This window comes from Salvelinus fontinalis, chromosome 24 (genome assembly GCF_029448725.1).
Source record: "Salvelinus fontinalis isolate EN_2023a chromosome 24, ASM2944872v1, whole genome shotgun sequence".
Lineage (NCBI taxonomy): Eukaryota > Metazoa > Chordata > Actinopteri > Salmoniformes > Salmonidae > Salvelinus > Salvelinus fontinalis.
Window position 1 is genome coordinate 14,194,088 of NC_074688.1, and position 13,211 is coordinate 14,207,298.

Sequence of the window (13,211 nt, forward strand, 5' to 3'; positions counted from 1 at the left end):
TGAGGCCTGGTGTGCAGAGCCTTGGAAATGAACCTGTCCATTCTTCCTGACTTCCTAATAAAACACTGCTGTATCCTGATGGTAGGTGTTACAGGAAGTATAGGAGGTGATCCAGACCAGGGTCCTATTCACTCGGCATGAAACTCAAAAACACGGTCCGAAACTATCTGAACTTGCCCAATAAGAAACGCTTGTTTTTAACTTTTTGCAATGTTTTGCTTTACTTTGTGCGCTAATAAATACAACCCATGTCATGGCTGATGAGTGTTGGGAGGGGGGATGTTCATTGGTTCACAGGTTGGTAGACGGGATGGGAAGGCAGAGGGATATGGCAGTGGACATGGTCTTTGGGGCCAGGCCAGTTCTTACTAGGGATCTCCGCCATCTGCACACTGTCCATGACCTCTTTTCCCGGCTACGCGTTAGGTCACCAATGAGGTCACACGAGAGTGAGGGGTGATCTCACGCACGCACACACACATACATACACAGTGGCTGCTGCGGTTGCGGGTGCGTTTGGGTCTCATCACAGCTGAAGGGCTGCCTATTCATCTGCACATAAGAGGACAAAGTGTACAGCGCTCAGGAAATTGCGGCGCCGCAATTTACATGCAGTAAAGCAGCAGTGTGGAGGGAGAGATGGAGGGAGGAAGGGAGAGGGGAGAACATCAGCCCTACTGAGACGGTTCTGTGGCTCCCTGGGTCCTTTGAACAGAACAGTTCAATGGGGTTTCTTTCAAACACCGCTGAATAGCCTCCCTGATTCCCCAGCATGCTTCTGTGTGCCTGGCTGAAGGGTTAGGTGTTTTTGTTATTTAGAAGGTGCGCACAAATGGCTGCTTCTATCAGAGTTCAAAGCAACAAAAATCTTTTGAACCTCCCCCGACTCGGAAGAGCTCAAATCAACACGAGATTTCATTTCAATAGTACTTATATTTTTCGGGATGTTTTTCCACTTTGGCATCACTCTTCTGAAGAGAAATTGCATTGCTGATGAATTGATCATGTCAATGGCGTTAGGCTTCTTCATATTATTACCATAGTTACCATCATTTGGTGTTTTAGTTCGTTGTTGTGCATGGAAGTTGCGCTTAAATTCATGCTTGTTGTAATGTAAAATACATGTATAGTTCAGGACGTTTTGAAATGATCATTCTGTATATTATCATTCAAGAACAACCATGTTATATTATACATGGATGGACCACCTTCCATCCTTTTAGCTGTCAAATGATGCTTCAGTTTATACTGCAACACAACGTCGCCCTCTTGTGAAAGTTTGTTGCACCTGCACTCTTTAGTGTGCAGAATCCCCATGCACTCACTTGCCTGGCTGTTGATTCTCTGTTGTTTGGTCTTATTTAACACTGGGATGAAGTATTGCATTTTAATTAACTTAATTCAACATTACTTGTTGACTTCTCTCTAGTGTGTACCAGAGAAAGGCTTTTTTTTACTTTATATGATTACATTACTGAGGCTCCCGAGTGGAGCAGCGGTCTAAGGCACTTCATCTCAGTGCTAGAGGCGTCACTACAGACACCCTGGTTCCATTCCAGGCTGTATCACAACCGGCCGGGATTGGGAGTCCCATAAGGAGGAACGTAATTGGCCCAGGTTTGGCCGGTGTAGGCCGTCATTGTAAATAAGAATTTGTTCTTAACTGACTTGCCTAGTTAAATAAAAAAGCAGTGATTGTTTCCCCATTCAGATTTAAGATACTGTCATACCCTTTATTCCCTCAAGATTCAACAATTCAGACATTATGTTTGTGCATCAATTGACATCAAGGTAATGCATTTTCCGCTGCTGACCCAGGATGGACACAGTTGGCCACAGTTTCCTAAAGTCACACCTGGATGTACAGTGACAGGAAACGACTGATGTTCCATAGAAGGTAGGTCTTTGGCACATCCTAGAAAAAGAACGGAAAGACCTGCACACTGTACGTTCCTAATGACCACCTAATGACCAACATATCGATCCATAGGGCTCTTCGTTAGATCAAACTAATGATATTCCATAGACACGGCGTGAGTGAATCTCTGCCTTTTTGTCTCATCTCAGGTGATCATCTACCAAGGTGGCCAAGTGTTCAGTCTCGCCAACCACTTAAATGGCCGGGTGGGTTTCGTGGCCACCATGCCCAGCACAAGTGCCTCTATCTTCATCAACAACACCCAGCTGTCAGACACGGGGACATACCAGTGCCTGGTCAACAACCTCCCCGACAGAGGGGGGCGCAACATCGGGGTCATCGGCCTCACCGTGCTGGGTAAAACACTCACTGCTGCATTAGAATTACAATTAAGGAGTTGCATACTATGCATATATAGCCTGGCCACTATAACTTGACTATTGACCAGGCTACGGTGCATAGCCTACTGTGATACAAATGGATGCATTAAAACTAGGAAGTGTAAACGCATTGCATATTGTAAGAATTCTGTTGTATGACATGAGCTTTTTATTTTGACTAATGAGTCTCCTAAGCTGGTTTTAAAGATGACTCTTATAGCATGTTGGGACACCACAGTTCTGTATGTGTATGCTATAAAAACAAGACCTGCTTTGGATAAGATAATCTATTAAATTTCTCAAATGTAACGTAAAATGTAAGACCCGATGCCTCTTCGGGAGGCTAGGATCTGTCTGTGCTGATCGATAAGGTACTAATCATACCCCCCTCACTCCCTCCTGTCTCTCCAGTGCCCCCCTCGGTGCCTGCATGCCGTATCCAGGGCACACTGGACGTGGGCGCTGACATCATGCTGATGTGCAGCAGCGAGGAGGGGATCCCCACGCCCACCTACGCCTGGGAGAAGCTGGAGTCGCTGCCCAAGCTGCCCCACACCGCCATGCAAGGTATTAAACCCCTGGCTGTGGGCGTGCCCTTTTGCCCCACCTTCGCTGGTAAATCAACAAGTATCTTTGGTAACGTCACTGTGGCTCAGCCCGTCCGCCCCCAACTCTGCCCCTCAGGGTGCCACCACCCACCCTGGTCCAGTTCAGGGCCTGCATTCACAAAGCATCTCAGAGCAGGAGCTGGTCACGAGTTCCTGTCATTTTATTCATTATGATCTACAAGGCAAACTAATCCTAGATCAGCACTCCTACTCTGAGAAGTTTTTATTTAATGCGGACCCAGTTTTGTGTGTGTGTGTGTGTGTGTGTGTGTGTGTGTGTGTGTGTGTGTGTGTGTGTGTGTGTGTGTGTGTGTGTGTGTGTGTGTGTGTGTGTGTGTGTGTGTGTGTGTGTGTGTGTGAGCCGTGCAGTGCAGTGGCCTCTCCTCTCTCTCACTCCAGCTGTGTCATCACAGCACAGTGTGATTCTTACCGTACTACACTACTGCTCACTTCAACACAAGGCTACCCTCGACAAGGACCAATCGGCTTAGGTTTCCTTCATTACTCCTCCTGTCGATCTTTGTTGTTTTACACAGTAGATATCAACTGAACCAACACTGCCACCATGATATCTGTCTGCAAAACAGCCCATGTTGCAGAGAAGAGGGTACTGGTGAAATCTAGGCCAGTAATCTGGATTTAGTGCTTGTGTGGTTTGTTCCATGCTCTTGTGGTAGCCTTTTCTTAAAGGCAGTAGTGTAATATAACGTAATACTCCATAAAGTATCAGACGTATGAACAATGGCATTGTGACTGGGTTTATATCAGCAAGGTACTATATAATGTACAAAATATACACTAGCCGTTTCACGGTAAGCGATTTGGCACCCTCTATTGGGTTTTTGCCAGTAGTCCCAGTTACAGTACCATATCCTAAAGCAATTTGAATAATTTTGTTACTTGAAGTAACATATCTGCATAATGCTGAATAAGCTTTGCTCAACAATTATTTCAACTGCCTAAATGATTTGAAATCATTTTGGTTATTTCAATTATGCAAGTAATGTATGAATGTTTTGGAACACTTTACAAGCAAATATTTACATGAATCATTAGTCCTAAAGGAATTTCATGCATATTTAATCCCAATGCATTTTAATGAGATGTTTTTGTGTCTTGTCTATTTGTTCTGGGGTTGTGGATGGTATTCCCCAGTGATGTTTTAACCCTAGACTGGCATGGTTTGTGTTTAAACCCCAGACCAGATGCAAGGGACCGTAACACTGAGGAACATCAGTACCAGTACCTCTGGTCTGTACCAGTGTACAGCCTCCAACGCCATCGCCAAGAGCACCTGTCTACTCAACCTGCAGGTTGTGGCACGTATGTACCCAACATAATGATGACATAAGTACCATTCTGAATGAAATATAATAAACACTCTTGGAACCTATCACTGTTAAATCATTTGAATACACATGTCATTGTTAAAAATGATTTCACTCTGAAAATACTCTGGATATTTTTGTTTTAAGAGGTAGATCAGCTTTAATATTGCAGATAGATTGTGGATTCTATCAATGCAATTGTCTGCATCATTTCCAATAACCAATATACATTTTTTGCAAATAGACAAATTATTTTAAATATATATTTTCCTTCTTTATTTTCCTCTAACCCTACATCCTTCCCCTAATAAGAATAAACTAATGGACGACAATAAACTGGCTTCTACTTCCAGCTTATACATACTACATCAATTTCACCGACAGTATATTTTATATTAGTTATGTTTTGCTTGTTTTTAGTCCCAGCCTTCAGCTACTCTAGGAAAATGTTGTTCCCACGCCCCCCCTCTCCCAATACTACCTACTGGCAGGGGTGGAAACACTGTCACCTGAGTTAGTATGCTGCTACTGCACTCGCCTGACCCTGCCTTAGAGTAGACAGTCACTGACACCAGTGACAACTTTAGCGAGTGGCTCGTTTGGGGTTTGTGATTGTTTAAAGGAGTAAATGGCATGTCACCGGTTGTCACTGGCGGGGCGACTGTGACTGTGGTGAGTGCTCTGACAGAGGCTCGGGGGCTGTCTGTTTGTCAGGGAGGGGATTGTTAGATCACTGTTAGATCAGGAGAGTGATCCTGTAAAATCTTCATCGCCACTCAGCCATCTGTTCAGCCTTAAACAATGAAAGCATCATTCTCTCAGTGTATGTTGCAGCATGTATGATTAAACACCTGCCACTGTACTATTCTCTCTGAGTTGTAGGACAACAGACTGACCAAAACGGCCCTCATAGTGGAAATAGCTAGTATTAATACAAGTTTCTGTTGTGGTTTTTAAAACTCACAATCAAATCATTTTCTGATAAAAGCACAATGGTACAGGTATCATAGGTTGTATGGTACAGATATTATGGTCAAATTCAAACATCGTAATAGACATACAGCCAAATTAAATCACACTTCAGTCCACTTGAATCTTTCCCCCAATTCACTATGGTAGCATAATAGAACCATTTGCATCCATGGATATATTCAATGTACTGTATTATCATAATGTACTGTATTATCAAGTAACTTTGATGATGCAGATGAAAAGCTACCTGATCAAATAGACAGTGGCCACTGTGTGTATTTAACTCATTATGAAAAATGCAGACAGGACAAACACTGCTTTTCCTCCCCCTCCATCTCTCTCCAAGTGTTTACCTGGGGGTACATCATTACTTCCTGGATGTGTGGTTGGCTGGATGTGTGGTTGGCATTCAACCAAAGCTCCTCAATGTCTTATTCATGTCATAATGCAGGCCTTACTAGAGTGGCTTCATTCCACGGATGAATAGGTGTTTGTGCTGTGGTTCAGTAGCTAGCAGTATTGAAAGTAGCTGTTCTAGAGGCATGACCGGTCATTTGTGGGTCCCGTTCATCAGTGCACACCGTAGCAAAACGTTTTGTATTGGAAAACAAGTCTTTCATATTGGAGAGGTTCATCTCTGTTTGTCCATTTTCTTCTGTGTTGCACTTAATGAACATGATTTAGTCTCTCTCTCTCTTTCTCCCCTGGTCCTTTAGCCCAGCCGCAGAGTGTGGGTCTTATAGCTGGCACCATCGCCACGGGCGTGTTGGCAGTCATCATCTGCTCCCTACTGGTGCTGGTGACACTCTTCTACTGGAAGAACAAGAACACATACGAGGAGGAGGAGATACCCAACGAGATCAGGTGGGTCTTTCATTGGATTCCTGCTTTCTTCCGTTTCCCACACATCTCTGTCAACACACTAGTGTAAACATTAGAACCTGAACTCACCATAACTGTTCTGGTGCCGTGCATTCGATAGGCTACATAGAGTGTGTAGTAGATACGTCTTGAGAACGGAGATATACTGTATCCTTGAAATTGTACGATTACCCTTTTGTAGTCAGTTTTATCCATTTGTTCAAGGCGTTCAAACTTCAAAACTCACCAACTTTTCTTCATCGTACCCCAATTTTTCATTTCAAAACACTGTGTGAATTCTCTGTCGCTTGTTTAAATGGCCTGCTATTCTTCCCCTAAATGAGTTCATAAATCAATTTGAAGATAAATCATTGTTGAAATGTTTCAGCTCTGAGCTAGTGGGATAACATCTGCCTCATTTGGGTGTTGATAATGTCCCTGAATTGAAATGTGGTCCCGTGTCACGTATACCACTGACATTTAACATGTTCTCTAACTCTAGTGATCAGGACCAAGCTGTGGAAGTGAATGTCATGCTCCTTAGAGTGATACCAATTTGATGAATGGACCTCCGAAACCATTTTTTGTTTTTGTCATTCCAGTTTTAACCGCTTGTCTTTGTTTTGTCATTTAGGCCATCCGAATCATTGCAAGCACTATTCCGGTTAGATGATACCATGCATTTATAATACAAGTGAACACTAGTTGTGGTTGTTGATCAAACACAACAGGCCACTGTGGCTCATCTGAAGCCAGAAGTAAATCTTAGCTCTCTGGCTAATGTAGGTTTTCCAAAAGGTGCCCCCTAGCTGTTTAACTATTAATTTCTAAGTCCTAAATAAGATAAGTCACGCATATTTAACGCTAATTTCACTTACATCCCTTTTTATATCTCCGTCGCTATCAGGTCCACTAAATTTCATCTGCGAAGAGAGAGCGTTCCAAACACTGTTAGTGGAGATCAAACACAAAATCTTCTTGAATTTTTTTTCTCCATGAAACATTCACAGTAAGGAACACTGACTGCTCAGACTGGTGTTACAAATAGATCGAATTTCCTATTTAAAAACATTGCTTTTTAAACCGATCCCAATATTTCCAATTATGAGTCCATTTTGAGTCCATCTTTATTTGCAGTTCAGTCAAACATGAAGAAGAAGTAAACCCAGTGGAATTTAAGCAGCAGATTACATCATAGGGCATTGACGAAAACCTGTCAACACTGAATTTTAACCTCCTGTAATTTCTGTAGTCCCTATAGTGACCTCCCCTTGCCCTTTGTGCTTTACAGAGAGGACGACCTGCCCCCTAAGAGGTCGTCGTCAGTGAAAGCGTTTCACGCCGACGCCTCATCCTCGGAGAACGACACCCTGACGTCCACCAACACCTACAACAGCCGCTATTGGCACAACCCCAAGCCCAACTACGACACCAACTCCTACACCCGCTGCAACGGCGACACGCGCCAGACGTTCCCTACTGGGCAGGCGGGTCGCACAGGTCAAACAGGGGGACATGCAGCTCACACAGGACACAGGACACTGGCGCCGCCGGGCTCCGCCCCCCTGGAATGTCAGGCCTACTCTAATGGTAGCCACACCCTCCCCCCGCCCAAGACTCTGGTGGTCACCACCAACTCCGCCCCCTCCCCGCCCACCATGGTGCGTAGCAATGGCTCGGTCAGCCTGAAGCCCGTGACGGTGGCATCGCACGGCGGGTACACGCACTCGTACGCCGTAAGCCAGGCCACGCTGGAACGCATGGGCGCCGTGCCCGTCTTGGTGCCAGCCCAGAGCAGAGGAGGCTCTCTGGTCTAAAGTAAACTGTTACTGGGTTGAACCAGCCTGCCTCCCCACTTCGTCTCTGTTTCTCTCTCTCTCTCTGTTTCTCCCTTTTTTACTCATAAACGGGATTTTACATTACCGACTTCATCTAATGCCAACGTCTCCAAGTACAGGATCCCGTTTGAAAGCAGCACCAGGTGTTCTATTCCTATTGGTTGGTTTTGTATCTCTTCTTGGGTATGGTTTTCTCTCACTGGTTCCTTGCATTAAATGGCTGTAACCAGTGGGATTATCGTACAAAAGTCACACAATCATCTGACGTTTCAGTTGATTGTGACTGTGGGTTTTGGACTCATCACGACAGTGAGCATTAACCATTTAATCTCTGTGTTTTAACCACATCTAGACGCTCCGAACCCTGAAAGTCCCATAAAGAAGCATCCGAACGTGCATGTACTGTATATTCCATTGAAAACGAACAACCAGATTCTTGCTATTAATTTATATCACTCAGCTATTGCGGTGATAATAATTGTTTTGTATCTTTAAAACATTTTAAGAGATGTTCTTTGATTCACTGCAGTGGTCTTACATGAACAGAACCATAGTGGTGGAAATGGCCTTAGAAGAGCAGAAAGTTACGGAAGGGATTTCTGGTGAAGTACCAAATGGCAAAGACAACAGAATGGCACAACACAGTAGGCTGGTCCTGTGACTGGACAGGGGGGTTTCTGATTCTGTCCATTAGCTCCGACTTCAACATGTTCATTCGTTTTTGCACGGTAACACACTTTCATCAAAAACTCCTCTGAAGTAATACCATTACAAACAGTACAGTCAATATATCTCTATGTCTTTATTATAGAACGGTCCTACTTATGCATCCCGTTACCTCTACAGTGTTACAAATGGGAGAGATGGAGCCTCTCCAGCACAAACTGAATTTGCAGTTTGAGACGTACTGACAGTGTTTATGGAAGTACGTGCTATTGTAAACATGCTATTGAGACATAGTGACAGTGTTTATGGAAGTACGTGCTATTGTAAACATGCTGTTGAGACGTACTGACAGTGTTTATGGAAGTACGTGCTATTGTAAACATGCTATTGAGACGTACTGACAGTGTTTATGGAAGTACGTGCTATTGTAAACATGCTATTGAGACATAGTGACAGTGTTTATGGAAGTACGTGCTATTGTAAACATGCTGTTGAGACGTACTGACAGTGTTTATGGAAGTACGTGCTATTGTAAACATGCTATTGAGACGTACTGACAGTGTTTATGGAAGTACGTGCTATTGTAAACATGCTATTGAGACATAGTGACAGTGTTTATGGAAGTACGTGCTATTGTAAACATGCTATTGAGACATAGTGACAGTGTTTATGGAAGTACGTGCTATTGTAAACATGCTGCTGATTTGTTTTAACAAAATCCAATCTCACATCAGTGCTGTTGGACAAGAAATCATGGGGGACATCTTATTTCATACATCCTTTCTAAGAAAATTTATATTTAAAGGGGATTTCCCTTGAGAATGCTAACAATTACTGTTTTGTACCTACTGGAATTATTGTAACTATTGGTAGGCTAGGTTGTGAATTTAAGAAAAATACTTTTATTTCCAATGGATGCATATTTTATTACTCATGTGTCTTAATTTTAGAGGTCCATTCATTTCTGTTAAGACACTGAACTGGGTTTTTGCAAATAGGTGTCCTCTGTGGGTGAAGCTGCATGTCTGGGCAGTGCAATTCATACAAAATGACTAAGTATCACAGAAACCCGTATACTAAAATGACTATCTGCATCTGTTGATTGTAATAATGATTGAACATACATTTAATACATACTCTTGTTTTCCAGGGCACTTTGATTTTTTCACAGCTACAAATTCCAGCATTAAAATAAGTTACTTAAGTATCCCCAATGATAGTTGAAAATGAAATGCATACCACCTGTACTGAAACATCTAGGTTTGTTCCAGCAGTGTTGGAAATTGTTGCTATTGAGGTAAGAATCAGAACTTTTTGAGGGCCATATTTTTTTATACCTGAAACTAACTACTGATTTAGGTTTTTATATTAATTTTACAAAATGATGTATCCTGCTCTTTGCATTTAAAGTCTTATTAATATTCAACTTAATCTTTCACTTGAGTTTGAGTTTATTTTATTTTTACAGGGACAGTGCACATTAATCAACGTTTCAGTAAAAGTGCCGGTTTTAGCCAGCCGGCTAATTTTCAACCGCAGTCCCTGGAAAGACAAATTGTTTTGATATTGTGTGATATTACATAAAAAAATTGTACTACTCATTTTAACCAAACAAACACTTCACTCATGAGAAAAAAAAACATCTCCTGTATTTGGTGTCAGGATCTTTCTCATTCAGTCTCTACATATACTGTACCCAATGATAGCTGTGGTCTCCACAGTATGAATTTGGCAATTCAATGTGCTCAATTGAAGTATTATTGAAGTTCATTGAAATATGCTCCAGTAAGAATCCATTAGACGTATTCAATTAAACGTCCTCAAGTAAAGCAATATGGATGGTGAGCAGAACTTTCTTTCCTGAAGCAATAAAGACCAACCAGGTGAAGCACATTAGGAGGACTGTTGATGTACAAGATAGACCTTTATCAAACTGTTCCTTTTCTGTCACTCACTCAGCTCATTGGCTTATGTGTTGTCTCATTCCCTCCATCAGGGAACCAAGATTATATTCATAACTTAATAATTAAAAAAAAAATGTGCTTAATGCAGCCATGAGACTAAAACACTGTTCAGTATTATCACGTAATACTCACAACTTGACAGTATTCTTTGAGTTTGTTTGGTGTTCAGAGACTTGTTTCAACATCAGAGTGCATCCATATGATTTATGTATGAACTCTTTTATGTACAGTGTCTTCAGAAAGTATGCATACTCCTCGACTTATTACACATGTTGTGTTTCAGCCTGAATTTAATGAAAATAAAATACAGAAATGTCTATTTACATAAGTATCCACACCCCTGTGTCAATACATGTTAGAATCACCTTTGGCAGTGATTACAGCTGTCAGTCTTCAAGAGCTTTGCACAGCTGGATTGTTCAATATTTGCCCATTATTCTTTTGAAATTCTTCAAGGTCTGTCAAGTTGGTTATTGATCATTGCTACACAGCCATGTTCAAGTCTTGCCATAGATTTTCAAGCAGATTTGAGTCAGAACTGTAACTCGACCACTCAGGAACATTCACTGTCTTCTTGGTAAGCAACTCCAGTGTAGATTTCTGGCCTGGTGAAAAAGGTGAATTCTTCTCCCAGTGTCTGGTGGAAAGCAGACTGAACCAGGTTTTCCTCTAGAATTTTGCCTGTGCTCGGCTCTATTCCATTACTTTTTTATCCTGAAAAACTCCTTAGCCCTTAATTACAAGCATACCCATAGCATGATGCAGCCACCACTATGCTTGAAAATAATGTGTTGCATTCGATTTGCCCCAAACATAACACTTTGTATTCAGGATAGTGAATTGCTTTGCCATGTTGCAGTATTACTTTAGTGCTTTGTTGCAAACAGGATGCATGTTTGGAATATTTGTATTCTGTACAGGCTTCCTTCTTTTCACTCTGCCAATTAGGTTAGTATTGTGGAGTAACTACAATGTTGTTGATCCATCATCAGTTTTCTCCTATCACAGCCATTAAACTCTGTAACTGGTTTAAAGTCACCATTGGGAAATCCCTGAGCGGTTTCCTTCCTCTCCGGCAACTGAGTTAGGAAGGAGAAATGTATCTTTGCAGTGACTGGGGTGTAATTGATACACCATCCAACGTGTAATTAATAACTTCACTATGCTCAAAGGGATATTCAAGGTCAGCTTCTTTTTTTTACCCATTTACCAATAGGTGCCCTTCTTTGTGAGACATTGGAAAACCTCCCTGGTCTTTGTGGTTGAATCTTTTTGAAATTCACTGCTCCACTGAGGGACCTTACAGATAATAGTTTGTGTGGGGTACAGAGATGAGGTAGTCATTAAAAAAATAATGTTAAATACTATTATTTCACACAGACTGAGTCCATGCAACTTATGTGACTTGTTGAGCACATTTTTTTTCTCCTGAACTTATGTAGGCTTGCCATAACAAAGGGGTTGAATACTTATTGACTCAAGACATTTCAGCTATTCAGTTATAAATCATTTGTAAACATTTTGAAAAACATAATTCCACTGTGGGGTATTGTGTGTAGGCCAATACCAAGGCTGTAACACAACAAAATGTGGAAAAAGTCAAGGGGTGTGAATACTTTCTGAAGGCACTGTGTATGTACTCTGCTGATAACCCCGGGGTTGTTCACTAGCTTGTTGTGTCTGGTCACAGACAAGCACTCAACTGATCTTTAACATTATTAAAGAGCCACAGGTTCAGGTCAGATGAGGTGAGGGCATCTGTTTCCTCTGTTAGACATCTCTTGGGGCGAATCCTAACTTCCACTTACATGTTTACTTAGTCATGCATTGATGTCAATGGGAGACAAAGTGAAAATTCAACTTAAAAGTTAGGATTTGTCCCATAATGACCCTGGCCCGAAACACAACTGCTTTAACTAGAAATGGAGAGGAGGGATAACCACAAACCCCAGACAAGTGGTGGTGCATTGTCTACTGTGGCCATAAGTTCATCAGGTTGTGTTTATATAGATATTATAATGCCAATAGTAAACATTGTAAATATGTAAAATATGTATTGTACTTAACAGTTTGATTGATATGAAATATGACATTAACACTGGAAGTTGTAGTGAATAAATTGTTAATACATTCTACATTCTAACTGTAGTTGTGCTCATTGACTCATTGACTTATTATTTTATGAGTACAGATGATCTTATTGGTAATAAACATTAGGAACTCCTTCCTAATATTGAGTTGCAACCCCCTCTGGATTCCCCTGGTCAGGCTGTCCTGGAAAGAGCAGATGTTCCTAATGTTTTGTACACTCAGTGTGTATCATTCTGTACAGATGACCAGCTGGCAAGTGTCACGGACGTTTTCAACCTATCCCTGACCTGGTCTGTAATACCAACTTGTGTCAAGCAGACCACCATAGTCACTGTGCCCAAGAACACCAAGGCAACCTGCCTTAATGACTATCGCCCCGTAGCACTCACATCTATAGTCATAATGCTTTGAAAGGCTGGACATGGCTCACATCAACACCATCACCACAGACACCCTGGACTCACTCCAATTTGCATACCGCCCCAACACATTCACAGAGGACGCAGTCTCTATTGCACTCCATACCTTTGTGGGAATGCTGTTCATTGACGACAGCTTAACACCATAGTCCCCTCCCAGGTGGTG

The 13,211-nt window shown here is 42.0% G+C and overlaps 1 protein-coding gene across 3 annotated transcripts in view; it reads left to right on the top strand.

Annotated features, from left to right (window-relative positions):
* LOC129821994 (immunoglobulin superfamily member 11-like) overlaps positions 1 to 12,670 on the top strand; it is a 106,033-nt gene extending 93,363 nt beyond the window's left edge. For all 3 annotated transcript variants that reach the window (XM_055879804.1, XM_055879803.1, XM_055879805.1), the window contains 5 exons: positions 2,068 to 2,275; positions 2,710 to 2,865; positions 4,107 to 4,229; positions 5,923 to 6,070; positions 7,359 to 12,670. In XM_055879804.1, coding sequence (XP_055735779.1) covers positions 2,068 to 2,275; positions 2,710 to 2,865; positions 4,107 to 4,229; positions 5,923 to 6,070; positions 7,359 to 7,884 — 1,161 coding nt within the window. In that variant the 3' untranslated portion in view covers positions 7,885 to 12,670. The remainder of the gene's footprint in view (positions 1 to 2,067; positions 2,276 to 2,709; positions 2,866 to 4,106; positions 4,230 to 5,922; positions 6,071 to 7,358) is intronic.
* Positions 12,671 to 13,211: the final 541 nt, after the last annotated feature.